Below are 25,032 nucleotides of genomic sequence, written 5' to 3'. Positions count from 1 at the left end.
AGCGGGCCGACCTCCGATTTTTTCTTTCAACCTTTGAGCATTTGCCAGCCGTGGTTGCCCTCCAAAAGGCAGGGAAAGGCGCCACACTAACAAGTTATACGACGTTCCAGCACGACCCTCGTCTTGTCTATGCGTCCATAGAAATTATACAGCCAACCAGGTCGACATAAACATACAACTTGAATACTCCTATGCAATGGTGACCCTCCTCCCACTCCGCAAGGAGGACCCACCGTCACACATACTCAATACATACTGCAATCCGAAATTGCCGAATGTATCATTCGCGGACCTCTCTAGCCGCGCGCTGAGAATTGCCGGCCGGGACCCCCTCTTGATTGTAGGCGATGTCGGTGCTCTCTCGCGGGTGTGGGGAAGCGGGGATGCAAGTTGGTGGAGCTTGCGTCAACGCTGGGCCTCACCCTTTGCACTGACCCAGACCCCAAAGCTCGCATGGGCAACTCCGTGACTAAGGACACATATCCGCACTTGACCTTCACCCGCAAAATTCAGTATGCAGATTGGGTCAACAGCAAGGAAACTCTCGGCAGCGACCACTGCCTCCTGAACACTACGATTAGGACCCATCTTTTCGCGCGGCCAACACAAGTCCGGCGGCAACGCAGCCGCCGTGCCAACGCTGAGAAAGGTGGCTTCACCCTAGCGCCTCTTTGACTGAACGCGTCTGCTGACAGCTCACTGGAAATTCCTTCCAGGTTGTAGCCTCCATTCTTAACAGGAAGAAAAAAAACAAAGAGTTCTGACGTCAAATGTTCAGTTGTGGAATGAAAATGATTACAACTAGAGTAATATCATGTCAATATGACATGTAAGGATGTCAATTGAATACATATCGTTGAAAAGAAAATACGGGTAATTAATTGGGAATTGAGCCCCCGACCCTTGAATTGCGAGTCGGCATGTTGCTCCCGGGCCATTGAGGCACGTTCGTTTGACTTGGTTAAAGGGAGAACTTGTGCGCCATGAGTATCACGCGGTCTAGTGGGCCTACTGACATAAGCTAATTATTGCAAAAAACCATTGTCGCTGTCGCGTCATAACCTTCATTATCATCAGACTGACTACTCTCACTGCAGGGCAAAGGCCTGCACCAGACCTCTCCAATTAATCCTTTGCTGTGCCAGCCACAGCTACATTCTCCCCGCAAACTTCTTACATCAACTAACTCAACTCTCTGCCGCCCCGTGCTACCCTTCCTTTTCTTGGAATCAATCTCTTATCGACCGCCGGTTATCTTGCCTCGCTTGACAAGAACGGCCCGAGCCCATTTCTTCCTACTTAATTGGACTAGGATTTCGTTAACTCGCTCTTGTTCGCTGACCCAATCTGCTCTCTGCCAGTATCTTAAGGGTACATCGAACATTTCCCTCTCTATAGCTCGCTGCGTTGTCCTTAAGTAGAATCCTTTTTATTAGCCTCCACGTTTTTGTTTCGCAGGCGAATACCGGTAGGATACAGCTGTAGGATCCGTGAGCATTTTGTTGAGGGATATTGGTAAACTGCCGTTCATGATATGAGAGTACCTACGAAATGCGTTTAACCCCATCTTTTTTCTTTTGTTACTTCACTCTCGCGATCCGCGTCTGCGGTCATTACCTGCCCTTAAGTAAAAGTATTCCCTAACCACTTCCTGTGCCTCTCTGCCAATCGTAAGCTGCTGTTCCCTTCAGAGACTATTGAGAATTTCATTAGATTTCTGCACATAATTTTTAGACCCACCATTCTGCTTTGCTTGTCTTGTAAATTGCTAATGCTTTTCAGTTCGCCCCCTGACTGAGTTAGCAAGGCAACGGAAGGGAAAGAGGTGCTCGTTATGGAATAAACGACGAAAGCCAGCAGTCACTGAAACCAAGGAGCGTAGGGGATGTTTTTTTTATTATTATTTTTGGTGTTCATCATAGGGACCTTTTTAGGGTAATTATTTTAAACACAACTGATCAGATTGCAAAATAATAAACAGCCACATCACGCCAGTGGGTTCCGATCGTAGGACCTCCGAATTTAGCGCGAGGTGCTCTACCAACTAAACTACGGCGACGGCTACGCAATCCTTTGCTTTCGGAGGTATTTATGCGTGATGTACCCTAACCTTGAGAGTGTTCACCAGCGCCACCCTTGTCCATAGCGGCGGACGCATTACGTGCTGTATTACAGCGAGGGCCACGTAGGAACATGGTCGAGCTGTGAGGACGGAAGCTATGCTAGAACCCTCTTGTGCTACCAAGATTGCTCGATTCTGGTATCAAGACTGCCAGAATCGAGGTCCAATGTTAGCTATTCAGTAGACAAGAGAAAGGAAAAGAGGGGCTCTCTATGACATACATGACGGAAGCCAACAGTAAGAGAAACCAATGAGCATAGGTTTTTTTTTACCCCCGAAAGCTATACATTGGACAGCCATCGGCGTAGCTCAGTGGTAGAGAACCGGAGTCGAAATTCACAGGTGGTGGGTTCGGCTTCCACCTGCGGCATGTGATTGCTTTTGCTCAGCTTTTACTAATCATCCATTTATAAAATATTAAACCACCAAATAAAGAAAATATTAAAAATTCATACCCTGTGCTTCTTGGTTTCGATTACTGTCAGCTTCCGTCATGCATTGGAACTGCACATAGTGTTTGATGCAGGCATCATGCAGCGAAGACCATGATAACGTAAAAAGCCTGTATTGTCCCATGGCACAGGCTTGCACCGATGTGCGTCACATGCAGTGAACTAGGAGTGATGTCAGTGATCTTAACGCACCAGTTCTGCGTTGCGAGAAGCAATGAAACATCTATGCCGGCAATAACTGTAAGTTGGTTGTAGTTTTCTAAGTCAGCAAGTAGTTACAGATAGAGGTACAACCTTGTGGTTTTTCATAATATCAGTCGAGCGTCCGCTTTATGGTGCAGCGAAGCCAAGGCGAAGCAGTGCGAAAATCGCGAAAGGGAACGGAGCGAACATGCGCAGTGAGCACACTACTGGAACGATCGCCGTCATATGGTTCTTCTGCTTCGTGCGAAGTAGATACCGGGATGAAAGTTTTTTGGCTGAGCTCCGGGTGGGTTTGTTTCGTGTTTTATCTGCTCTGAGTTTGTGGCTCTGGATTGTTGCAGACGCATAACGTTCCAAGCACGACGCAAGGCCCCAGTTGCCTTTGAGGGTAGCACCTCGAAAGCGTCTGTTTTAACTACATCACTTTGCTGATATCGAGGGTCCTCTAGAATATGTTACAATGATATCTCTTTCATAAGATGTTTCATTTTTCATAAGATGTCATAAGATGGAAGGGAAACGCAAAAGGCGCTCCTGTTCTGGGCGATGTCAGTGCAGGTTAAAGATCCCCAGGTTGTCGAAATGATTCCGAAGACCTCCACTACGGCACCTCTTTCTTCCTTTCTTCTCTTAGTGCCTCCTTTATCTGTTCCCTTACGCAAAAGGCGCCCATTTGCTGTGCAATGTCAGTGCACGTTAAGGAGGAGGATAAACTTTAGTTTCGCTGACAAAAGTAGCAGACGGTGGGGGAGTATAGCCCCATCAAGTGGCCCAAGGCGCTCGACGACTTCTAGGGCTCTTGTCACAACCCGGATCTGTGTGTCCGAGTCGGAACTGAGCAATGCGGCCTCCCACTGGTCTGGATTCGAGAGCTCCAAACCTCGAGGGGGGGAGTCCCGAGGGCAAGCCCACAGTATGTGGGATAGAGTGGCATGTTGGCCACATAGTTTACAGGAAGGGGAGTAGACCCCAGTATATGCGAGCATATATCGTGGGGTTGGGGAGAGTTGCCTGCGCCCAACCTCTTGGTTTGGTGAGAGCACTATGTGCGGGGGGATATAGAAGTCTACCTGAGCGGGATTGCATGGTGATGACATGAAATGTAACCATACGATGTGTCGCCATCTGCAGAACGGGTGACGCAAAATCCCGTTAATATCCCCAGGTGGTCGAAATTTTTCCGGAGCCCTCCACTATGGCACCTCTTTCTTCCTTTCTTCTCTCACTCCCTCATTTATCTCTTCCCTTACAGTGCGGTTCAGGTGTCCACCGAGATGTGAGACAGCTGCGCCATTTTCTTTCCTGAAAAAACAATTTTCAGTTTTTCAAGATGTCATAAGATGCACTCTTGTAAGATGTCACCTGCACAAAATGCAGGGGATAGAACGATTGGTCGCAGGTTCTTGGGACCCCGATGAATAACAACCGAAAATGGGTACAGGTTGCTTCGCACTAATCAGAATAGCCTAGCAGATGATGCTCACTCCGGCAGCAGGAATTGTGGACATGTTTTATTGCGAAAGTAATACTACGCTCATGAACGGCCTTTCGCGTAGCCGCGGCCGGTAGCCACGTTTGACCTTTAGAATGACCTCTGACGTCATACCAGCGTGAGAGATGGGCTATCAAGTAGAGTCGTCGCGCAGGGGCGGCCAGCAGCCACGCATTAGAATGACCTATGACGTCATGCCATGCCTAGTGACGTCATAGCGTGACGTCATACAAGGGTGAGAGATGGGCTACCAAGTCGAGTCGTCGCGCAGCGGCGGCCGGTAGGCACGCGTGACATTCAGAATGACCACTGACGTCATGCCATGCCTAGTGACGTCATAGCGTGACGTCATACCAGGTGAGAGATGGGCTACCAAGTCGAGTCGTCGCACAGCGGTGGCCGGTAGCCACGCGTGACCTATAGAATGACCTATGACGTCATACCATGCCTAGTGACGTCGTGACGTGACGTCATACCAGGGTGAGAGATGGGCTACCAAGTCGAGTCGTCGCGCAGCGGCGGCCGGTAGCCACGCGTGACCTTTAGACGCGGCGCGCCGCGTTCCTTCCGTTAGAGGCGCTGCGCTCGCTTTCGCAACCTACCAGGCTCCTGCCCCTGCCAAATTTTTTGTTGTTGTCGTTTTTTGAGAGACATGGCACATACCCACGAAGGAAGATTGGCCAGGGTTGCGTGAGGAGGGCGAAGAGAAGGGTATAAACTGATTTCAAGCTAACGACAGTGCTTATTGCAATAAATTAAAGACTAAAGCGACAAAAATAATCTAGGAGATAAGATTGTAGAATTAAAAAAAAATACCGAGAAGTGTTTTTATATGTATAAAATTTTGAATGCAGTTAGCAAGAGAATTTTCCAATAGCTGTTATGTAATTATGGAAGTAATGAAAAATCTGACTGAACGCAAAATCTCGGACGCTCGCACAAAAGGAAAGAAGCCGGAGCGACAAAGTGATGCGCAGGTTTGTAATCGGGATTTCTACATTTGTCCTTCTATGAAGTGCCAACCTCCGGCATGATGATGATGATGATGATGATGATGTCCTCAATTTTAATGGCCCATGCCCACGGCGGGGCATTGGCCGGGGTGCGCCGTTGCCCTGGCATGCATTCTCCTCTCCTTCTTCTAGCGCAGTAGCGACGGGCCGTCGATGTTCTTGCGATATTAAATATCCAGAAGGCTGTATTGAAACCTGAAAACTCTCTTTAGGCACGCGTAGGCTCTTAGGGCAGCAAAATAGTTCCTGCTGGTTAATGCTCTAAACCGCTAAGCTTACCTCTACTAACATTTAAAAGTATATTATTACTACAAGAGCAAAACTGTCACACCTTTACAACATTTGGTGCGCTCGGTCCTCGGTTTTCGGTCCTCGGTCTTGCTGCCAACTATCACCTTGGTAGTGCCGGAGTAATCGAAGCAAAAGAAGAAGACGAACCAGAGCAATAGGCATGGCTGATAGCCCGGAACCCAAGATGAGCATTGAAAATGCTTTGCCAACGCTTCGCTTCGATGATGACCACACTCCGTGGTGTCCACCTGATGTGAACGACGGCGTGCCATCACCAGGGTCTTGTGATTCGCCAAGCCGGTTAGAAGGGGCGGAAACTGCCGTCTGGCTGACTGGTAGTCCTGTCGCGCTCACCGCATTGTCTTCGCTACCACGGGATGTGGTGAGTGGCATTATCTCTTTATTGATGAACGTTGAAAATAGGTCACCGACATTTTTGCTCTGGAGCTAAGTAGCTCTTCTGCTGGCCCATGGGGAGGAAAATTACGAAAATTGCTGTAGGCTTTGGCTGTGAGGATCCCCATACACTGGTCTGTAATGTTGTTGCAGGCTATGAACGTAATTTCGTGGACTACTTTTGAAACAAAATTTTTAAAAGATGAAAACTGTTGTTTATATGAATGCGTTCGGAATTGCGCTTTTCATTAGGATCACTAACAGATCCTCTAGTTGTGCAAGATGACAATTCAAGCAGCAAAATGGGCCGACATGTTTCGCCTTTTTTAGATAACGGTCGTTGGAAGCCCGCGCTCCGACAGTCTACCTTGATGCAATGTGCCCTGTTCTCTGCCTCTAGGGTGCTCTCACGCTGCTCTTGCGATATTCCTATGAGGCGGAGCTGGAGGCGGCCTCATAGGCCTCATAGCTACAAGTGACCTCACAATAGATTGGGCTTCGAAAATGGCGTGGTAGTCGGCTGAGCTCCGAACTGTGGAGAACTTTTACGTATTTTTTCATACAGTTAAAAGGTAGTGTTCCACAACTGTCATCAGCAGTGACCTATGTCGTTACACCCTCCGACACACCACGTACTGGCACTTCGAATACAGCAAAAATGCAGAGCTGGGAGCTGTGAGTGCACCGCGGTACACAAGCAGGTCTTAACCACTGCTAGAAATTTCAATCTCCCCTCTATTTACTTTTTTGTTTGTACCACAGTAGTAACGGGAAAAATAATTCGCCCTTAAAATTAACACCACTGTTCCTGACCGGGAGACTGATGCATGTGGCTGGAAATACTGCTGTCTTTTAAAACAGTGAGAACACTCTAAACGTTCTTCATTTGAACCTAATACAATGCTTGCCCTAACAATGTTTCTGTCACCAACACTGTGACCTAAAAAAGGCAAACTGCGCTGACTGAGCCAGTGCTTTTCGTTCTTGTGAAGTGGTCAGTGCCTGTCATCTTTGAACTCGCTCTATTTGGCGCGAAAGAGTTACCACCGGGAACTGGACTTCTCTCTCTGTGTGGTGTCTGCAAACGATTCGCAGGAGGTGAATGCTAGCGGTGCCAGAGCCATCTCGCGTAACACCAGAGAGCGAAGAAGGCTCGCCACTCTATCCCTCCTCGCTGTGGGCCTGGTGGCCGTCTTCGCACTCGTCGCCTTTCTCTTGCCATCACCTGGACACGGCAAACTGGCGAGTGGATGGTGCGAATCCAGCGACTGCCGCCGGCACGCCTCCTTGCTTACGAACGGCCTCAACCGTAGCATCGACCCGTGCCAAGACTTCGAAGCGTACGTCTGTTCAACCTGGAAACCAGACACCCGACTACCCTCTGTTCACGGCACAGCATTAGACGACCTCAGCATTGCTTGGATGGACGGGCTGGAAGGGCTGCTCGAGAAAGGCGTCGCACAGATTCCGGCGGCGAGGAAGCCTTTGGCGTTGCTTAGAGCATGCACCCGTAACAATCGAGCAAGCGAGGCGGACAAAGTGCAGTTCATGGAGTTCCTCAAAGGACTGAAGCTCTCCTGGCCGGAGCCACCAGCGAGCAACGTTACTGCGCCCAGCGTACTCGTCAGTCTGGCCGTGCACTTGGACATATCTCTGTGGCTCCGTATTCGATCGGTGCAGCATCCGTACGTTGCTGGAGCCAGCCGCATCGTACTCCTACCCGGCCGCAGTAGCGACATACGGTTGTTCGCCGCGAACCATGCCTACGTCATGGCGAGCGGGAGCTACGCAAGGTACTTGGCTCTGAACTGAGCTAATAATTGCCGGCAATCAAAGCCTTAGAAACGCACTTAACGAAAAAAAAAACATTTCAAGTGTCAGCTGCAGAAAAAAAATGTTCTAAAAGAACTAAACTATCAATAGTGTTAGGAAACGTAGTTTTTTATAAAACGAGTTTCATGTTTCGTTCAAAAATTTTTGGCTTCAAGAAACTGTTGCTTCGTCGGGAAACCTCAAAGAACCCCCACATGAGTAATATTTTTGCACATAATGCTTTGTTGAGACTCCATTCACACAGTCACCAATTTTTTTCAGAATGGGGTGTGGGGCTTTTCTGGTGGAATGAAAGAAAACTAAAAAGTAGCCATTCCATGGCAGAACCTAGAATGATCCTACCAGTCTCCCACTAATATATGTAATAAAAACAAAAGCTGCCTCTCTTCAGAAGCTTGGGCAAAAGCGGCGACGTAAGCTATACCTTGGCTCCTAGCTCCCTAAGATCACATGCCCCAGTGTCCAGATGAGCCTCCCCCACATGGCCTTTAATAAATCACCACAGAGGCCGAGAGCGTCCGCTTGCCTGGCTACAGAAATAGGATTTCGTTGGTCACGTTGTGGACATGGGTTTAGGTCGCGACATCCTTCTAAAACGCCTAGAACTATTTCGCATTACTGGCTGCACCAGCGCGAAAACTACAGCTTGTTCGGTCACTTTCAGCATCAGGCAGAGTGATACACATTGGTGGTACAGTTAACTGTTGCCAGAATATTTGGAAGGCCAATTCCACTAGTAGGTTATAGCAACCTCTACTCAACTCAATATTGTTAATTACGGAACAAACATTTAGTCGTATATTACATTTTTTAGTTTTCAAGAAAGGGCATTCACTCGAAATTAATTTCGTCAGGCGGCTCAAATTTTCTCAATAATGCAGGTTTCATTTGCTGACGGCTGCATTGTTATAGAGAAGTCGCTATGTAGTAGAAATAGGTTTCATAAGCCATAGATATCACTGCTGTATAGAACCTGCGTAGTGGCAATTTATATTTTGGCAGTAAAACTTTCACTGCATTGGCATTCAACATGAGTGTCTATTAATAATGTGTGCTTAGCGCTTCTTACTGCTCCCTGACCTCTCCTGTTCGAAGTGCAGACTGACTATTGCACGCAGGTACTGGAGCCTCGTGTACACATTCCTTCTTGGACGCCAACCGGGCTCTCAATTCGAAGCAATCATCAAGAGGAGCGCTGAAGTGCAGGGTGATTCTGTAGCCTTGCTTCTTGAAGCGGCCAGGGTTAAACCACGTTCAGCCGTGCTTCTCTACCGCCCTTCAGAAGTTGATGAGCACGTGTCCGGCCTGGGGTTTCGCCATTGGCTTGCAGCTCTTCGGGAACACCTGGACCAGCCGTTGTTGCTTGGAGACGACATCCTCGTTGCGCACAGCTGGGTGATGCGTGCCGTCCACGAATTTCTGACTAGCTATGGCGACGCAGAAGCCCTGTTGCACCTGTCGTGGCAGTTTGTGCAGATGTACGCCCTCATGTTCGACAAAGCTCTTCTTGAAAACGTCTTCGGCGACGGCAAACAGCGCGCAGAGTATCACCTAACCATGCTGTGCGCGAAGGAGGTGGAGGCCGTATACAGCCCCCTTATAGCCTCGCTCTACGCACAAGACCGGCTGACGCCATTGGGTCGGGCGCATGCGAGCTCAGTTCTTCAGGCATTGAAGCAGGAGGTTGTGGACAGTGTGAGCAGTGTTGCCTGGCTGGACTCAGATGCAAGACACCTGTTTGTCCAGAAGCTGGAATCCGTCAAGGTGCGTCTTTGGCCACCGAGCTTGTTTGATAAAGCCACTGCGGTGGAAGAACTTTATGGGCCTTGTCCGGAAAAAGATGATAGTTTCGTCGTCTTCTGGATCAAAGCACGGGAGTGTGTGCGTGCGATTTTTATGAGGCGACATCGATACTTCGCCGAAAGCTTACTTCCCAGCTGGACACCACGGCTCACGGACTACGAATCCTCTCTCAACACTTTTGACATCGCTATGGCGGCATTGACGGCTCCACTTTACTACAACCGTGGAACACTCGGCATGGTATTTGGTGGACTCGGCTTCCTGTTGGCAGTGGCACTGATGGGTGTATTTCGAGAGCCGCCGCAGTATATGCATCCGAACGGAAGTCTGTCCAAGTCGGGATCATGGATATCTGAGCAGTCTATGGAAGCCCTGAAGCAAAAGCAGCACTGCTCTGATCAACCCCAGCCAGCTAAGTCGTTCCGTGGCATCGAGGTAGGGGCTATGGAGGTCGCTTACTATGCATTCCTTGACCGTGTGCTCAAGAGCTATCAGTCAAACCTAACGAGCGAGCTGACCGACGAGAAAGTCTTCTTCATGACCCTCTGCCGGAGCTTCTGCGTTAAAAAACAAGTTGGAAGAATATCGTGGCCAATGGTAGGCTGTAATGAACTTGTGGCAAATTTGCGAGGGTTTTCGGACGCTTTCGGTTGCAGTGAATTCTCGCCTATGAAAGCGAAGGATAAATGCGCGTTTTTTGGCAATGCTCATTGACGCATTTGGACTTAACAGTTGGCTAGCTAGCTATATTTCTACACGTATGCGTAATATTTGCTTTCGAACAAAACTTTTGACATGCGCAGCGCATTTTGCGCACTAAGCCTGCGGTATAGAAGGCGCAGGTCAACTGCGAAGTATTCCGTATCATTTCTGGCTCTTTTTTTTATATCTGAACAGAACGCTGAATACAACCAACTTTTTTATGAGGAATTTTATACGAACCGCTTTTCGTTCTCCGGGCCTCAACATATTCTGAGTATTCGGGTGCAATAAAACTAAATGTATTGAATATTTCTTGCGAGCGGAATGTATTTTGACAACTGTGGGCTAGTGCAGCGGGGAATGAACTAAGGGCGTAAATTATTCTGCCCTGTCTTGAACTAAGTCCGTAGATGCGGTAGAGGTTGCTCTTGAACACACTGCCACATTACGCAGTACTGGCGTGCCGCATTATCTTCAGTAGGAAGACGTAGAATATTCGTTTCCATTTCGTAAATACAACGGTATTCGTAGTCTGCTTATCAATGTTTGAAGTTTGCATTAATGAAAAAAAATACGATTCGTATATATCGCGTGTACTGGTAATAAATGTGGCTGTAACTACTTTACTGCCCGGTTAAAACAAGCAAATGCCAGTCGTGTTGTTAAGGGAGTGCACACATAATTTAGGAATTTGTTTTCTTGCAGGTTATCTCCTTCAAGGTAAATCAAGAATTTAAAAACATATTTTGAATAGATGCCTTCTATAATTGATACGTCATCGCTTCCTCGCCGATGGCAGCCATGTTTGCACCTGCGCTCCGTTATGTCAGTTGCGTCACTAGGCAAAAATGTCAGCACGCAGATAGCGTGAGCGGGCATGCTGAAACTAACGCCGATAAATGCAGCCTTGAAAGGCCAACTATGAGGGTGGAGGTAAAACGATTCAACAGTTGATCTTAAAGATGTAAAAAGCATAGAGAAGCAGAAGCCTATCGTCTTCATGGTGAGCACGCCTGGACAAATACTGCACCGAAAAATGGGTGTACCTTAGCTTAGCTAGCCCTGGTTATTCGAGCGATATCTACCTAGAAACTGGATAGGCAGCGCGCCCTCCCTGGCATCCTGGCAGGTGGCAGTTAATGGTTGATCGCGAGAGGTTGCTCACACGATGAACGATGCGGCCTATTGCAGCAGTGCCGCGTGTCTGCCACAGCGTTGTCAGCGCTAACGCGTGCAGCCCACATCTCTCGCTCACCACACCACGTACCTCAAAGCGCGATCCAGGCGTCACTGACCCAGGGAGTCAGTTATGCGCACTTCCTTTCCTCAGAATCATCGGAGTCTAGAACGTCATTGCCAACGAGAAATAACACAAAGAACGCCGATGGCCTATAGCTTCAGTGCCGCGTTTCTGCCACAACGTTGTCAATGCCAACGCATGCCGCGCGCATTTGTCACTACCGCCACGAGTTAGAGCGAGAGTGAGGTGTGTACTGTCCCAGGGGGCCAGTTATGCGCCTTACCTTTGAAAGCTCCCGCTCTTCATCGGTTTCGGCTGGCCCTTTAGCGCGTTTACGCTCCCTATCGATTGCTAAATCCCTCGCACGGTTAGAAATGTCGACTGGATGATGAGACTCGGCCCGACGTTGGCGAGTACCCACTATCGAGGCCGTCGGCTCCGAATGACTTGCTTCGTCCTTAGCGAGACGCTATATAGGCAGCGCGCAGCAGTTCACGCAGCGGCCACGGCGGAGCGCGCAAATGCAGCTGCTGCGAGCCACGTGATGCGTCACGTGGATACTTACGCATTTCCGCTTCTCTTGTCCAAGGTCATTCGTGCGGACACAGCGAAATGGGCGCCGCTAGGCTAGTAAAGCTTTCGCTTTAAAACATTTGTCCAAACAGGAGGACGTGTCCACCGGCTTTTGGTTGCCCCGTATATTTCAGTTTAGAAGAAGAAGCCCAGAGACCGTAACGTGATCGCAGCTGAACTGTTTTTGGAGAGGTCCACGTTGCCTTCGTCGATGGTACTCAAAAGTATAGCACCGACCATGGTCATGGCTTCCGGCTGTTAGACAAGTCTTGATTTCGAAATCTTTATTAACCCTCCGCAGAGCGGTGTTGTGGAGAAGTGAGACGCGTGGGAGGTTGACATTTTTGTCGTTGTGTTTTTCGTCGATGCAGAAAGCGCTCTGGGCTGAGCGAAATTGGAACGGTCATCGATGTTTATACTGATGTCTTGCGAATGTGACTCCAAATAACGCACACATGCGGAAAATATATCGCCTTCTCCTCTTTGACGTTTAGAGCATAAAGTGCCTTGATTCAAAGCAAATACAACTAGCCACACGTACAAAGCCTTTCCGGTAGTTCAGTATGAACCTTCTCTGGTCCTTCCCAACGCCAACATCCGGAAAGAAGTGGATAACAGAGGCAGGCGGCTACTGTACAATTTACGTCGAAGCAGAAGCCCTGCCGAACGGTAATGCAGCTTAAGTTCTGAAAATATACGTGAATGGCATCTTACAGTGAGAAGGAAATATTTTCTTTTCTAAATTCATTGACGTAACTATTAAAATCAACAGATATTTACACCTGCATGCTTGTTTCGCGTATGATAGCCTCAGGCACTTGTACGGCATAACACGGAGCAAGCGCATCCTTCTGCGGCATGGAGCCCTCACCATGCTCGTCATCTGCACTCTCTAATTTGGCCATTTGAAAAGAGGAGAAAAATTCGGCTGTGGCTTAGCTTGGTTAAGCCTGGTAATTGCGAAGCAATACGTGGTTCTGCTGCCGTTCTTCTCGTTCTTCTTCTGTCTCCGTAGCTCGCTGATGCTTTCTCTTTGCGACCTGCCGAAGCGTATAGGCTGGAGGCGGCATCTCATGAGCTTGACGAGAAGAGCGCAGTCTGGCCGCGGCCGTGGCTATGCGCCGCGCAAGGCAACGGCGTGAGATGGGGCCCCGTTTTTAAGCAGATGGTATGACGTCACATAGCGTGCAGCGCCCATGGTGAGAAGAGCGGGAGTCAGGCCACGGCCGTCGCTATGCGCCGCGCAAGGCGAAGGTGTGAGATGGGGCCCCGTTTTTACACAAATGGTATGACGTCACGCAGCGAGGTCACGCGAAAGGTCAAGCGTGGCTATGCGGCCGCGGCACGGCACGGGCTGAGGTAGTAGCGAAAGTAGTATTGCTTCGCAATAAAAATATTGTTGCCTAACCCGCCCCAGGCACAGCTGAAGAGCATTCGCGACTGAGCTCACGCAGGATATTACAAACTATATTCACGCAGTCCACCGAAGGACATTTTTGTGCCAACTTGTTTTTAACACAAGTTTATATCTTTTGAGGACGAGTTAAAGAGCTGAAAAGAACTAAATTAGCTGGCAGACATTCTGACGCGCAGGTACAGTGTGTCTTTCTTTCTTTCTTGCGGAGGCTATATGGAAGTAAGAAAGGAAATGAATACACGAAATATTCAACCTCTCCTGTCAGAGAAATAGGCTAAATATTTCTTTTCAAAAGCGTCTCATGGTACTGGGAGGCCACCTGGGAGTACCTTCGGACAGTGTCTTCAAGTAGAGGGTGGTCCACTCAGACAGTAACTGTCCTCTCATAGAGAAACACCAGAATCTGTGGCCGTGTTTTTTGAAGCGCCCATGCGTTAGGCACAGCCGTGCTTGAAGACTATGTCACGAGGCGCAGAAGGACCTGGATGTGGTGTTAAGCGTCGTCTGCGACTTCGCTTTGATGCACGAGCGTGACTGACGCACTGGCAATCCGAAGAGCGCGATCACACACCCACGGGTCGACCGCCAAATTTTATCACCCTGTACGGAACCATTATTAACTTTCTCATATAGTCAGCAGTTTGAGGTTTTACTTTTTATTTCTTTTTAATTTAGGTTGCTATCAGTGGAATAGGCCCAAAGATGTATTGCATTGCACTGAAAACGTATGTGTGACCGGGCTCCACAAAACATCCTGAAATTATCTTCAAGACCAAAACTTTTTATTCCTGATAACTAACCCGCAGATAACCACATCAGATACATATACCTCCTGCTCTCACCTAACATTCCCGCGCTACAACCTGTGAATCATTTACGTTTTTATCTTAGATATTTTGATGGCAGTAAACCAGTGCAGGATCTTCTTTCCTTGAAGCATTCCTGTAAATATACCGCCTATTTCGCTGTGGTTACTCACAGCAGGTACTCTGATGCTCTGCCCGCTACGCGCAATTGATTTTATATTTTTTTTATGCCAAAGGGCGCATTGGAACCGAAAACAGCAGATTTTGGAGCACTTTGGTGTTGGAGTGGCAGGTGCAACCTGCGTAAGTGTTTTCTTAGAGATCTGCTTAAATACCTGCCTCATATAACGTGGTCTTAATTCTTTTCCAAATAGCACGAAGTTCCTGGATTATCAAAGGAATTTCACACATGGAAGAAGAAATGCTCGCGAACTAAAAACACGGAACCATTTAGCCCGGTGGTTGCAGGGAGTGGATTCACGCGAACAGGGGTCGTGGGCACATCGTACCTCTTATGGACCCTTGGAAAGCGTACCTTGTGGGGTTGTGGTCCACGTGGCTTTGGGAATCGGTAAACTCTAGGTGCGAGGGAAGGTGCATGGTTGGTCAGAAGTTCCCCGGCCACAGGTACTGCTTTTCATTGGTTCACCCTGGAATTTACAATGCCGATAAAGGTGTCAACGCTCTCAGAGCTTAGAAAGATACTTCTTCTGCCCTGTAGACATATTTTCAGCTTCGGGGAAGTCGTAACTGTCCAGCTATACTGCTCAAAAGCGGACCCTGTGACATGGGAACTTTTGACCCACCCTGTACGTCGTGTTCGCAGCAGTCTAAAGGGCATGCTACCTGTGATCATGGAGTGCATATAGCCCCGGACGCAGCTATCTTATTAGACATATGGTGGCCACGTAGAAGCAGGCACGTAGAAACAACTCCGTTAAAGATACACCAGCTGCGCATATGACTGTCCCAGTCATCAACCTGACTTCGTCGTCTGCCGAACTTCAGCCTCTGCAGTATTCCTTGAATCCAATATTCTTGGCGGCACGCCACCGCGAGGAACATGGGTAGTCGCTCAGCATTACTATTCCAGATAGCCCTGCTGCGCACCATAGCCGCACCCTCGAGCGACGTTCATCATGAAGAGCCACTCCTGCAACAGCTTTACGTGCCGGTACAACCGCTGCCTTCCACCAGAGGAAACAAACCGACAAACGGCGGTCTTCCGCCATTCGAAGCCGGACCAAACCCCTCTGTCAGGCAACCTGGTGCTACCTCCAGCGCGGGCGATTCACCAGGACTACTTTAGTTCCGCCGTTCTGTGGCCATTTGGGGCACGCCATCGCGAGGAACAAGGTCAGACGCTCGTCATTACTATTCCAGGTCAGTTACATGGCAAACGTCTCTTGTGCACACTCAAACTATCTTTTTTTTTGCTCGTGGTGTCGTGCTCCATCGAGCTGCAGAACTGCGCACGAAGACAGCTGTGTCACATGCTTCGCTCTTTCTGGAAAACATACTCGGACCTTTCGGTCTTACTCATCATGCCGGGAGACGTGGAAGTAAACCCCGGACTGGACAACAGCTATTCTTCTATTTCTCCGGAAGAAAATATTCAAACTTTACCGCGCCTTGAGTTAACCCAGGGCACGGTACTGAATGAAACAGCATTAATCCGTGCCGCACAGAATAATGTAGAAAGTCTCGTGAGTGGTATTTCTTCCTGCGTTGACAGGCTCGAAAAAACCGTAGAAAAGATTCAGGTTGCAGAGCCGAACATAGCTTCTAGCTCAAATGGCGACGCTACCAAGTTGACACCTGAAATCAGGACACTTACAAAAAAGTGCGAATACGCGAAAAATCGTCTAGGGCGATTAAATTTACTGTTCCTTGGAATTCAAGATACTACCAACGAAACTTCGGCTGAATCTGAAGCACATGTCATTACCCTTTTATCGGAGAAGCTAAAAATCGCCATGTCAACTGACGACATCGAAAAAGCACACAGGTTGGGCCTTTTTCAGACATAAAAGAATCGTCCCATTAATGTAAAATTTCAGGGATTCAAAGATAAATCCCAAATCCTTGCTGCATCATCAGAACTGAAGGACTACCTTTTTTCCTTTCTATTAGATTTCTCTGCACGAGTGCGTCTAGCCAGGAAAAAAAACTTGACTTATGCACATCCCAGTTTCAATTAAAGTTTAAGATCCGAAATAATAAACTTGTCATGAATAATGAACAGTTCATCCTTAAAGCTACATCCGATTGAGTTATCGAATTAGCATAGCCGCCGAAATGCGCACCAGTTCCTATGGTTTCCCATTCACCACGAAGCAGTCATCGCCCATCAAAGGCACCAACTGTTAACACAGTATCTATCATGCTCTAAAACGTTCGCAGTTACATGTGCAAAAGGAAGCACCGTAAATTTTCGTAAGATAACGATAACGACATCGCTGTAGTAACAGATTCATCGCTAAACCCAATAAATGAGGACCACGAACTTCTCAGCAGTAGTGCCACTCTTACTATTCATAGTCTTGACCGCATAGGGCCTCAAGGAGGAAGCGTTTTGGTATTCATGAATGCCAGACTTATCTGTCAGCGCACAGCCATAAACTGCCACCACAAAATTCTTTGTCTTTATGTTTAACGCCTGGCGAACACGCTAATACTTTTTTTTTGCTGGCGTGCACCCGGCTGCGATAACTTTTTATTGATGAACTTCACTCTGCCATCTTAAACTTGCATTCCCGCTTCCCTCTTGCTTGCGAACTACTTATTGTCTGGTAACTTCAGTTTACCCGATACAGAGTGGCAAATTTTCATTGCCAATCCACCGTATCAAAATACTTTGTCGACCTTGCCGTAACATTCAATTTCACTTAGATGGTCACTGTGCCAACCCATGGTTCTAACAGTCTGGAATTGATCTTTGTCTCGAATCCCGAGTTGATTCTGTACAAGCATAAATGGCGTAAGTGATCATAACATTCTGTTATTCTACATTTCTATTACGTTACAGAATCGTCAACCTCAAACCAAGCACATCACGGACTACAGCAATGCCAATATCAGCCAGATAAAATACAGAACTATATGTCTTTCTGCAATATTATAGTCCCTTAGCTGGTTATAGAACAGTTGAACAAAAGTGGTCCTTATTGGCGCTTCCTTAAGAGTACTGTAAAATTATATAGAACTACTTGAATGAGAAGCATCAGTATACCTACATAAAATACATGCTTCGAGGTCGACAGTCAAGCCGCAACTATCATTTCAGGCATCCTTTGCGTTGAGCGAAAAGCCATTGACCGCAATGCCTTCGGCGCTTATGCCTAACTCTCAGCCTATTCAGCAGCAGTATACAGAGTGTTTTATTTCTTTTTCTGCGTATACAGACTTTTCTTTTAGGAACCATGAGAGTTAAGGCTCTTTACATGAATTTGGTACGGCTAGGCGGACATTACGTGCGTGACAGAGGTCATTTAATGTATGATTAGTTCACTAAAATTCGCAAATCAACTTTGTGAAATTTAGTTTTAGAGTGCAGGATTATATTGAGTAATTGAAGGCTGTCAACGAGGGCGACCGAAGTTTTTAAAATATCTGAACCGGCGTCGTCGTGGTTCTGTACAGGGTGTTTGACCTAAGTCTTTCTGAAAGTTTTAAAAATAGGCTTTTTTTACTCAGAAGACTGCTTTTTTCGGCATAGCATTGTCAGCGATGTAGTACATCAAAAGACAGCAAGACGTGCAACTATCAGGCTCGTTAACTAATGCTGAATAGTTAAATTTTTAACTATTCCTGTTAGGCTCCTTAATTATTGAGAGGCGTGAAGCCCATCGTAAGCAGTATACATGTCATTGTGGCCCAACAAATTTTGGCTACATCGCGCCAAAATACATGCTCTTTCGAGAAGCTTGCAGGCAAAGCAACCTCTCCAGCTCACGTAACTCGTCGAAATACCCAAAGTTTGTTCGGCCACAGCGCCAAGGGTAACCGCGTTTTTGAAATTCTAAAAACTGATATGAATATTACTTATGGTGGGCTACATGCCTCTCAATAATTAAAGAGCCTAACGGTAGTAGTTAAAAAGTTAGCTACTCAATATTAGCTAATTATTCTGCTCATCAACACGTTTTAGCTGTATTTTGATGCATCACAACGCCGACAATGCTACGCCGAAAAAGGCACACTTCTAACTCGAAAAGCCTGTTTCTAAAAATTGCAGAAAGGCTTAGGTGAAATACTCTGTATATTGAACGTTTAAAAACTCCATTTGGAGAGCTGTTCAAGTTGCTTTCTCACATTGCACGTTGATACAATGGCGTCGTTTGAACTTTTTTGTGGAGAAAATACAGACGCAGTTTATGTGTTTTATGACATAAAAGATGATGACGTGATTCCTGAGGTGATACAACGCACCGCGACGCCACTTGATCAATGTGCAACTCGGGAAAGCCAACTTAGCCAGCTTTCAAAAGTGTACTTTTAATGATTGATATTCGAACCACGATGCCGATTCAGAAATTTAAAAACTGGGCTTGACTTCGGTGTTGACGGCCTTCAGTTTGGCGATATAACCTAAAACTAAAAATAAAAAGTTGAACAGTTAAATTCAATCAACTAATCGTCTTTTAATGCCACTCGATCAGGCGCATAATGTCTGCCTTGCCGTGCAATCCACTTGCACACACTGCACCGATATACCTTTCGCAGCTCGTATAAGAAAAATCTCTGTAGACTAAAAAAGAAGAAAAAAAAAAACACCCCGCATGTGGCAAGACATAGTTTTCCTTCTTAACGGGGCCGTTGCTTTAAAATTCTGAAGAAGGCACACGTCCTTCGAACACACTGACAACGGACCCCAATCTACGTTCATAGACACAGATCATTAAACAGTTTTCAAGGTTTAAGACTGCATTAACAACAACTGTGCTAATTTAACAAGCCTTGTAGTGGGGCAAGATGGTGCATAACTTTTGGAAGAAATAGTAGCGCGGAAAAGACACAAACAAAAAAGTCGAGAGAGACACAGGACAGACGCTTCTTTCTCAGCCTTTTCGTGTATGTATTTTATGCGCTATTATTTCTTCAAAAATACTTCTCCCAATATTTCATACAAAGTGCGCAACAACTGCGGACTTTAACAGTGTTAAGATCAGATGATGTCGAATTTACTTGTCTAGGAAAAACTTCAATAAACTCTCTTTCGGCATTACAGTTGAAGAAAAAATAGAAAAACAAGCAGGAAAGACAGAACGGAATTGACAAAACAGAGCAACGAGTCGCGTTAGAAATGCACGGTCCCATTCTTCGCTTCAAAATAACTGCGTTGACAGCTGAGGTCTTGTCGGCACAGCACGCAGCAGCTGCGCGATAGTTTTGCAAAGGCTACGCTCACACGAATTCGGCGGCAACGCACTGACAATAGGACGCAATCTGCTTGTAATCCATCCAAGGCCGCTCTCCTAACTCATTGTGCGCTTAGTTTACTCGCTTTCATGTGAAAGCGCTCGCAAACACTGATTCTCTTCCTCGAATACAGATACCGGAAGCATTTGTAGCAGTTCAGGGCAGACTAAAATATTAGGGAACGTAACCAGCTCATTCAGTTAAACGCAGTGCACGACTAATTTTGCCTTGAACTAGATTATTAGGATAAACGCTGCAGAATATAGGACTTCCTTCTGAGCATTGTGTCAGTCCGAAAGCTAAAAGATGGGAGGACTTTTATTACAGGAAAAAATGAAGAGGGGTTACAGCCGGGGAGGGGAGGCAAAGAATGTTGTTGTCCTTAATAGGCGAAACGCGCGAACAGGCTATAGTAGGATACAACTTAAAAAAAAAAAAACAGCAGTTGCTAACACTGGGCCTCGCTCCGCGGCGTCCTATATTCTCAGCTGGCCAATCGCAACAGCAAACGAAATCACCTTTTTAATGTTTGACTGTACCAAACAAACCATGTACCAAAATTCTAGAGCTGATAATTTTTTTCTTGTGATAAGCTCCTTGTTTAGGTAACAAGATACGTTTAAGCAGCGGACTACGTTTTTTGTCGTGGAAGTATTCTGTGCGCGGAGGCTGAATGTGGGCGGAGCTTCACTGCAGACTTACTTAAGTTGTATCCGACTATAGACAGAGTTAGCAGAACGCCTTGTCAGTTCTGCCTAGCCTGCCGTGTTTTCCCACTATAAAGGGTAATTCGGTAGCAGTTTGGTACTTCCGCGCCATTGTTCTTGCCAACCGTATTGTCGCTTCATTCACTTTGTCACGCTATCAAGTGCGACTTAATTCCTCGCTAATCAAGTTTTGCATTTAGAGCGAGTGCGGCGCCTTTGTTAACAGAAATTGCAGGCAAGCGGGCGAGCGAATGAGAACGGGCGCCGTCACCGGGAGTGAGCAGAATAACAGCGGTGACGATGAGGGCGCAGACGCCCGCGATGACCAGAAGCGCGATGCCGATGCCTCGCCAGTTGAGGCTGTCCGGTGCCGAGGACACCAGCTCCTGCGCAGAAAGACAACACGGCACATCAGCGCTGGGCTCCAGTTCGCTGGCCGCAGTGAAGAACGGTTCGCCGCGGCCGCGCGTGTTTAGGCGGAGGAAGGCTTGGTGCCTGCCTCTGGTACGCACAAGGTTACACGGCAGCCTTCGGCATAGTCAAAAGATATGTTCCCGGGCATTTAAAGTCAGGAACACAATGTTGAGTGCAGTTAGCCATTATTGCCGCCACATTTATTTTCTTTTTGTGGCGGCTTAGGGCTTGCCTTTAAAAAGAGACATTTCTTGCCCCGTGTTCGGCCGAGGGTGTCAACTCTGGCGTCCGTTCAACGCGTGCGGACAGCTTGTCATTGCTTCAACGCCTAGACCGTGCTCTCTGTACCGTTAAATTGCGCGTGTTCCTCAAGTGTACTTGAGCACCAGCGGTGCTGAGTGGCAGCTTTTTGCCGATTGCATTGAATAAGAAAGAAATAAAAAGAAGAAAGCATCACTGGGTTCCTTTAGGCCTGTCTGCATCCGCTAGCGAAGGAATAAATCATTGCCGCCTTAATTTTCCCGACCCGAGCAAACAGTACGCCCTGTGCCTCGTCTCGGGGAATGGGGCGCTGCCAGCAGAACCAGGGGTGATGGAGGAGGAGGGGGGGGGGGGGGGGGGGGTTGCAGTGCACAGTGCGCCGCATTAGCCGCCGCGGGAAACCCAAGTCCGCCGGGGGCGACGCGTCCTTCTTACCCAAAGCGACCCTTCCCTCCGATAAACGCGCGCAGTTCTCGTGACAGACTCGCGTGCGCACTTCGTCACTGTCAGCGGCCGCCGGCCTCATGTACTGGCCGGAACACGAAGCGCAGAAAGACAAGCACGACAGCGATGAATCCTTTAGTCGGTGCTCGTAGCGTGTCTAACGGCCTTTGGACGCTGGCGAAACATTCTGGCAGATTGCCACGACACGATCGGCGAGAGCGGCGGTGGCCGCGGAGCGCGGGAGTGGGAAGCCGCCGAAGGAGACCGCGAGCCACTCGGCAGATGCGGCCGGCCGCCGCAGAACTGGAGCGGAGCGGCGCGACTCTACTGCCGGCTCCTGCCAAGAGAATAAAATTCGTCCGCGTTTCATCTGTAGCACCTTTTCGCGTTCTGTATCAAAAAGCGAGTGCGGGCTACGTTCAGAGCTCGTCGCTGGAATGATCATCTATCACGAAGTAAGTGAAGGGGCAAAGTGCGAGGGCGCTGAGAAGGTTCTATCCGCGTGAACAGTGCGTTGCTCAAGATGCGCGCCGGATTCGCGTTCGCCACTCGTACAACGCGGGAGTTTCACAGCCTGGTACCCCGCATGTACAAACGTACGCACGCTCGTACAAACACAGGTACGGAGGTTCTGTCTCCACAAGAAAGAATACATAAAATAATATTGGAAAGCCGAAGGACAGCAAGTTGCGACGTAAAATAACCGCCCACTCGCAGCGGCGGCTGAGTGTCTGCGATGTCTTCATAATGGGCACTAGGTCGCGGGCTCAAAACCATGAGAGTCCAAAAACACACGTGCACTGTGATTTTCGGTTAAAAGTGCGATGAACGCCAGACAGTCGAAATTAATCTGCAGCCTACTATACCACGGATAGCTTCTAGCTAACACAGTGCAGCTTGATCGCGCAGAAGTTGATTAAAAACTGTACATTAACCACACCGCATTCGATGGAGAGCACTATGTGAATGATACGCCGCTTTTGTATTCTTTGTAAAATGCTGAGATGAGAGCGTACGAGTTGTATAAAACCCGACCGTGAGATATACAAATCTAACCAAGCGCAAGCAGGCGTTCAATTATGGCACTACATCATTAGCCAATGAACTACGTTGAAGGAAAAGCGAAGGAAACAGCGGCAGCGCTAGCTCATGAAAACGCAGCCCTTCTTCTTCGTGCGTTGAAGAAGACACGTGTCACGATTGCTTTGCAGTCCACCGAAAACTGGGCAATATTTTCTAGGGAAGAAGAAACGATGACGAATGCAGCCTGTCACAATCACACCTAAATGCATAGCGAAACTAACAGACACCCTTAAGGTCTGCAGCAGTCAAGGCCCCGACAAAATGCCGCCTAAAAACCTAAAAGGCACGAAATTGATTTCCAGTTACATTTTAGAGATAATTTTCACTCAGTCTATTGCCACGTGACAAGAAATACCACGTGACTATGCTCGTGCGCTGCCAAATTGCAGCGCTCTCAACGTCGTTTCCAGCAAACGGAGCGTGCCCGCTGACCGTGGCGAAGTGAACGGCCGCCGCGCCGCTGCGGAAAGTGCTCATGCACTGTAAAGCCGCTGCTAAGAGCGGCTGCAGTTCACTTTGCCACGGTCAGAGGGCACGCTCAGTTAGCTCGAAACGACGTTGAGAGCGCTGCAATTTGGCAGCGCACGAGCATAGTGACGTGGTACTTTTTCATATTGCGCGGTCTTTCTTTATATGCCGGAAAAAAAGGACACCGTAGGGGATACGATGCTACAATAAACTGGATCGGTTGTTTATAAACCTGCTCTACAACCTGACGTAGCGGTTTTGGCACTAATAGGAATATTTGAAAATTTGCATAATTCATCTTAGTTAAATAACTATTTAAGAAAAATAAACAAAAATTCTGAGGAGTGCCACATGATGGCTAACAATGTAAAAACAAGGTTTACCGCTTTTTTTTTAATCCTTAGTTCAAGTCACGTGAAACACTCTTTATAAACTGCGCCCTAGAGGGAAACTGCCATTCATGATCTGAGAGTACCTGCCAAATGTGCTCCACTGCGTTTTCATTCTTATAAATACTTCACGCATGGGTCGCCGTGGTGGCTCAGTGGTTATGGTGCTCGGCTGCTGACCCGAAAGACGCGGGTTCGAACCCGGCCGCGGCAGTTGAATTTCTTTGGAGGAAAAATTCTAGAGGCCCGTGTACTGTGCGATGTCAGTGCACTTTAAAGAACCCCAGGAAATTTCCGGAGCCCTCCACTACGGCGCCTCTCATACCCTTAGTCGCGTTGGGACGTTAAACCCCATAAACCAACCAACCAACTTCACGCATGGAAGTAAACTAACAGTAGTGGTAGGTAGTATTACTTCATGGGGGACTTGAGCGACAGATCACAGGTGCGCGTGTGCGGAAGTCGCCAGCTAGCTGCAGAGCCAGCTCATTTGCTGATACTAGTACGAGGCCAGTGACCCGCAGTATCGCGAACGAGGACGGCGTCAGCCACTGTAGAACGTAGTTCAAGTTATATCGGGTCGCAAGGAATTCGTGAGTGGCGCAGAGAGCGAATTTTCGCCGTGGATTCCGTAAGTTGTGTATGAAAAAGCAGGAAGAAGTTGACAAAAGAACATGGATGCATGCATAATGGGCCCCTTCTGTAGGCGCCGAGGATTACTGCGATGAAACACGCTTGCAGGCAGAGAGCCGGCTACAAAGACAGTAAGATAGCGCATACTGCGTAAACCTCTTTGAGGTGTTGCAGCGGTCTACGCTAGAGCCCTTGAGAGTTTTGATGGATTCTGATCGGTTGCCTGCACCCATTTGCGTCCTTCATTCGCACCGTTAGTCATATGAGGCCGGGGGGGATTGGCGTGAGAGAGTGTCGCGAATAGGGACGTGACTAGTAGACATCCTTGCGCTCTATAGTATCGAGCCCCTTGGTATGGCGCGGGCCAAGGGACCAAGCTTCCTCTCTTTCTCTATTAGAACTAATCGGGAAGGGGTAAAGAAGTTGTCTGGATCGTACAGCCTACAGACACCAATGCGGAGAGAAAAGCTTAGAAAAACTTTAGAGAGAGCCTTTAGTGCTGGGTAAATTTTGTTGTATTCCTGTTGAGTGAGCTTAGGGCATGGAAGGCAATCAAAAGTTCTGATGATCACATGTGATAGGAATTATCTATTGAATGTTTTTTTTTTGCCTGAAATCCCTCTTTTAATGTAATAACACACATGGCCTGGCTACAATCGGCGTCACAAGTGTTGGTGAGGAGTTAATATTGGCCTGATAAAGGCTTTAATTCTTCATGTGAATGCCTAGGATACGATGTGCGTAATCACATAAGGGGATGACAAGTTAAATAAAAGGAAACGTAATGCTTGGCTCACAGTAGGATTAGCTCTGCCTTATACGGCCCACGCTGGAGCCCTGAACAATTGGTACCTGGAATATAATATTG

At 47.8% G+C, this 25,032-nt stretch overlaps 1 protein-coding gene across 1 annotated transcript; it reads left to right on the top strand.

The window, feature by feature from the left end:
- The first annotated feature begins 5,734 nt into the window (after positions 1-5,734).
- Positions 5,735-14,076, top strand: LOC149359416 (endothelin-converting enzyme 1-like). Its single transcript, XM_089567673.1, has 4 exons — positions 5,735-5,956; positions 7,066-7,763; positions 8,922-10,203; positions 14,014-14,076. Exons 1-4 carry the CDS (start codon positions 5,735-5,737, stop codon positions 14,074-14,076), a joined length of 2,265 nt encoding a protein of 754 aa, XP_089423799.1.
- Positions 14,077-25,032: the final 10,956 nt, after the last annotated feature.

This window comes from Amblyomma mixtum, chromosome 2, assembly GCF_055824585.1.
Source record: "Amblyomma mixtum isolate Tamu chromosome 2, ASM5582458v1, whole genome shotgun sequence".
NCBI lineage: Eukaryota > Metazoa > Arthropoda > Arachnida > Ixodida > Ixodidae > Amblyomma > Amblyomma mixtum.
Note: the sequence above shows the minus strand (reverse complement) of the source record. Positions and strands in the feature narration are given on the sequence as shown.

Excerpts from the sequence above, each read along its gene's own strand:
- LOC149359416 (XM_089567673.1), top strand. The coding sequence starts at position 5,735 with ATGGCTGATAGCCCGGAACCCAAGATGAGCATTGAAAATGCTTTGCCA. Across the intron at positions 7,764-8,921 it reads GCGAGCGGGAGCTACGCAAG|GTACTGGAGCCTCGTGTACA; the intron begins GTACTTGGCTCT and ends TATTGCACGCAG. Across the intron at positions 10,204-14,013 it reads GAAGAATATCGTGGCCAATG|AAGGACCTGGATGTGGTGTT; the intron begins GTAGGCTGTAAT and ends CACGAGGCGCAG.